General features: G+C 57.5%; 1 protein-coding gene across 1 annotated transcript in view; it reads right to left on the minus strand.

Moving 5' to 3' along the window:
- The window catches only part of BSG (basigin (Ok blood group)), a 7,475-nt gene extending 7,130 nt beyond the window's left edge, over window positions 1-345 (minus strand). Inside the window, exon 1 of the mRNA XM_046637961.1 lies at window positions 194-345. Within this exon, the coding sequence (XP_046493917.1) occupies window positions 194-260 (67 nt within the window). The 5' untranslated portion in view covers window positions 261-345. The remainder of the gene's footprint in view (window positions 1-193) is intronic.
- Window positions 346-4,736: the final 4,391 nt, after the last annotated feature.

A 4,736-nucleotide genomic window follows, 5' to 3' on the forward strand; every position in this document is an offset into this window, starting at 1 on the left:
GGTCCCCCAAAGCCCGGCGACCCCCCGCGTTGCCGTCCCCGGGATCCCCCGGGGTCCCCTCAAGTCCCGAGGACCCTCCGCGCTGCGGGCCCCGGGAACTCCCTCGGGTCCCCCCAAACGTCGGGGACCCCCCGCAATGCCGCCCCCCGAACCCCGCGGCCCCGAGCCGGCCTCCTCCGCCCGCCGGCCTCACCTGCCCCGGAATCACCCCCGGCGCCCAGCATCACGAGCCCCAGCACCACCACCAGCGCGGCCGCCATGTCGCCACCGTCCCCGCCGCAACCGCCGCCCGCGGCGCTATAAGAACCGGTCGGCGGGCCGGGCGCGCGCACGCAGGGCGGCGTCGGGGGCGGAGCGGGGCGCGCACGGCACGTCGGCAGGAGCCCGCGCACGCGCACGGGTGCACGTATGCCCGCGCGGGGCCGGGCCGGCTCTTGCTACGGAAGCCGGGGCGGCAGCACCACGTGACCCGAGCAGGCCCCGCCCCTCGGCCTTGGCGTGGCTGCGTTGCTAGGAGACGGGGGCGCGGCCGGCGAGGCGGGGCTGGGAGCCGGGTTTCTCCTCGCTCTTGGGAAACCGTGTTAGAACGGCGCTGCGCCCCCGAAAGCGGCTAAAATGCTCGACTTATAGTATGTGTTTTCTACCACAATACGAAAAAGAAAAAAACATTAAAAGGAGGCGATAGGGACCCTTGTGAACAGGTGGATGTGGGCCCGCAGGCCAGATTTGGCCAAAAAACATCTGGAGGCGGTTAAATTTGAGTTTCAGACAGAGACTGAGTGATTTCTTAGTGTAAGCATCCAGTGCAATATTTGGATGTACTTATGCCAGGAAAGGATCGCTATTTGTATGAAATTCAAGCGTAACCGGCCATCCGATATTTGCCTGGGAGACCTACCCTGGCGTCCCCACGTTTTACAACAAACACTTTATAAAATGATAAATAATTTCAAGCAAAAACAGGGTCATGTAATCTTCGTGACCCTGGATTAGGCAGTGGTTTCTTAGACGTAACACCAAAAGCACAAACAACAAAGGAAACAGTAAATTGGACTTCATTAACATTACAGAATTTTGTGCTTCGAAGAGCACCAAGAAGAAAGTGAAAAGACCCACAGAATGGGAGAAAATATCTGTAAATCGTGTATCTGATCAGGACTTATATCCAGAATACATGAAGAACACTTACAACTGGATTAAAAGAAGATGAATGACTCAATTAAGAAAACGGACAAAGGCGGCCAGCCCAGTGGTGTAGTGGTTAGGGTCCTGCATTCAGCTTCAGTGGCCTTGGGTTCACAAGTTCGGATCCTGGGTGCAGACCCTCACACTGCTCATCAAGCCGTGCTGTGGTGGGGTCCCACATACAAAATAGAGGAAGATTGGCACAGATGTTAGCTCAGGGCCAACCTTCCTCTAGCAAAAAACAAACGAGCAAAACAAACAGACAAAGGATCTGAATACACACACTTCTGCAAAGAAGATACGGAAATGGACAAGAAGCCCCTGAAAAGGTTTACGACATCCTGAGCCCTCAGGGAAGTGCAAACCAAAACCACAGTGAGATGATGGTTCACACCCGAGCGGATGGCTGTCAGCAAAAGTGCAGAAAATAGCAAGCGCTGGTGAAGGTGGAGAAATCAGAGCCTGTGCACGGCTGGTGGGATGCCAAACGGTGCAGCCGCTATGGAAAGCACCCTGGCAGATCCTCAGAGGCTTAAACCAGAGTTACCATCTGACCCAGCAAAGCCTGAAAATCCACATCCACACAGAAACTCATGCCCAGATGTTCACAGCAGCACGACTCATAATGGCTGAAAGGCAGAGCAACCCGAATGCCCACTGATGGATGAACGGATCCACACTCATGTCCACCCACACACTGGAGCACGACGCAGCTGTGAAGAGGAGCGAGGCCCTGACACGGCTGCACGTGGATGGACCTGCACACACGACGCTCAGGGAGAGAAGCAGACACAGAAGGACACACGGCGTGTGACCCCACGGATGTGAAACGTCCAGAACAGGCCGATCCACAGACAGAGAGCGGGCTTGCGGGGGCCAGGGGCTGGGGAGGGGGTGGGGGTGATGCTGATGGGGAAAGGGTTGCTTTTTAGGGTGATGAAAATGTTCTAAAATTGATTGTGGTGATGAGCGCACAACTCTGAAATGTACTAAGCCCACTGAGCTGTACACTTTAAATGGATGAATTGTACCGTATGTGAATTATCTCAACTGAAACATAGGGTCATGTAAGGGGGCGGCTGCTCTAGCTAAGGGATCAGGTGCCTTTTTGGAGGTGATGACATGTGAGATGATGACAATGAGGAGGCAGTGGCCACAGGAAGGGGTGAGCGGTACGTCTGGGAACAGCCTGTTCGGCGCAGGGAGGCAGGCCTGGGGAGGAGGCTGAGAGGAGCCGGCCAGCAGAGTCCCAGCTCAGTGGACATCGGAGGCAAAGGCGGGAAGGAGGTGGCAGAGGGGCCAGGACTTGCTGAGAAAGGGGCTAAGGGGTGAGGACCTCAGGCCTGCGAGACCCACTCTCAGAAGTGCCCGGAGCTGACCAGAAGCCCCAGCCCTGGGCCCATGGGCTTGGCGAGGCCACCTGCACGGGGTCGAGAGCTACGTGCAGCATGAGGGAGGCCGGCGGCCAGCTGGCCCCAGGGCCCCTCCGGCCGGGGCCGCATTCCTGCCCCCCCTGCCCTCCCTGGGCTGGGCTGCCGACAGATCTCGTGGGAAATATCAGGGCTGCCAGGAAGCCTTTGTTTACAAAATAAAGCCGCTCCTCCTTGAAGACCCAGTTTTCTGGTCCCCTCCCTGAAAGCCTTTCCTGCCCCCTCCCCCAGATCCCTCTCTGCTCCGTCCTGGCCCCACCCGGGGGCAGGAGGCTCCCCGTCCCCCTCTGCTTCCAGGGAAAGGCCAACCAGGAGCACTCCGGGAAGGGTGGGCAGAGGTAGCAAACAGAAATACAGGACACCCAGTTAAGTTTGAATTTCAGGTAAAAAAAAAAAATCAGTCCGTCTCTTAGTATGAGTATGTCCCACGCAGGATCTGGGATATACTGATCCCAAAAGCGATCCATTCTACACCTGAAATTCAAACTTCACTGGGCGTCCAGTATTCCACCTGGCGTCTCTCACCCGGTCCCCTCGCCCTCGGTAACTCCCCTCATCGCACGGGTCACTCTCGGACCTCAGGTCCATCCCGGCCTCTCGCCTGCTGCCCGCCCACCTGTGTGCAGGGGCAGGGACAGCCGGCCTGGCCTGGCCTGGGCCCCACATGCTCCCGGCGGGTGCCCCTAACTGGCTACGGCCAAGTAGACTTCCAGGACCCTCGCTGTCTCCCACTCTCGGCCCCTGCGGCCTGCACCCCTCGGGAGGGGTCCGGACTTTGACCCGGCGTCTTCCTGGCACAGCAAGATGAGGGAAGCTGCCGTCTGTCCAGCTTTGCTCTGCGCCTGGGCCTGCCCGGTAGAGCCTTCGTCCAGCAGCTCCGGGAATCAAAGCCGGACCCCTCCTGCAGCCTCAGGCCCAGCCCCACTGACCCCTGGGCTTCTCGCCCTCCATGCCCCCCACACCTTTGGCTCCGGCCTCATGGGCACCGTTTCCTGCCTCCGAGCCTTTGTCTGGGCTGTGCCTGGCCCCGATGCCCTTCCCTGCATCACGCTGGCCGCCTCCTGGCAGAGGCCTCCCCGGCTGGCCGTCCCGTCCCGTTGGCTTCCTTCTACTTTTTGTTACAAAACCTTTCAACTCGCAGCCCAGGGCAGAGAAGACGGCATAGGATCTCGGTGCCCTCGCTGGCTCTTGCGCAGGGTTTCCGGCTCATTCTCTGCATTTTTCTGAGAGGGGAACTCTGAGATCCAGCCCCTCCCAGCGGTGTTTGTGGGGCGCGTGGACTTTATTCTCTGGGCGCAGGGGGCCCGGGGAGGGACTGAGCGGGAGCGGGTCATCAGCTGACGCGTGCGGTAGGGGGATGTCTCGGCCGCCGGGGAGGGGGGCCTGAGGGTCGGGAGTGGACGTGGGTAGGGACAAGGCGGCCCCTAGACCCTGTGAACGGGACGGTATTTGGAGAAAGGGTCTCTGCAGATGCAGTTAAGTTAAGGGTCTCGAGACGAGCTCGTCCTGGATGCGGGGGTCCTCATAACTGAGAGAAGACGAGAGACACAGACACAGAGCAGAGGCCACGTGGAGACGGAGGCAGAGGTGGGGCAACTCGGCCACACGCCCAGGACGCCTGGGGCCCCTGAGGCTGGAAGAGGCAGGAGGGACCCTCCCTCCTGGAGCCTCCAGGGAGATTGTGGCCCTGCCCCCCTTGACCTCTGATTTCTATCCCCAGAACCCTAAGGATTTTTTTCCTTTTTTTTAAAAATATTTTATTTTATTTTATTTTATTTATTGAGTTAATGATAGGTTACAATCTTGTGAAATTCCAGTTGTACGTTAATGTTTGTCAGTCGTGTTGTAGGTGCACCTCTTCACCCTTTGTGCCCACCCCCCACCCCACCTTTCCCCTGGTATCCACTAATCTGTTCTCTTTGTCTACATTTTTAAATTCCTCATATGAGTGGAGTCATACAGAGATTGTCCTTCTCTAACTGGCTTATTTCACTTAACATAATTCCCTCAAGGTCCATCCATGTTATTGCAAATGGAATGATTTTGTTCTGTTTTGCAGCTGAGTAGTATTCCATTGTATATATGTACCACATCTTCCTTATCCATTCGTCTGTTGATGGG

This window comes from Equus quagga, chromosome 14 (genome assembly GCF_021613505.1).
Source record: "Equus quagga isolate Etosha38 chromosome 14, UCLA_HA_Equagga_1.0, whole genome shotgun sequence".
Classification (NCBI taxonomy): Eukaryota; Metazoa; Chordata; class Mammalia; order Perissodactyla; family Equidae; genus Equus; species Equus quagga.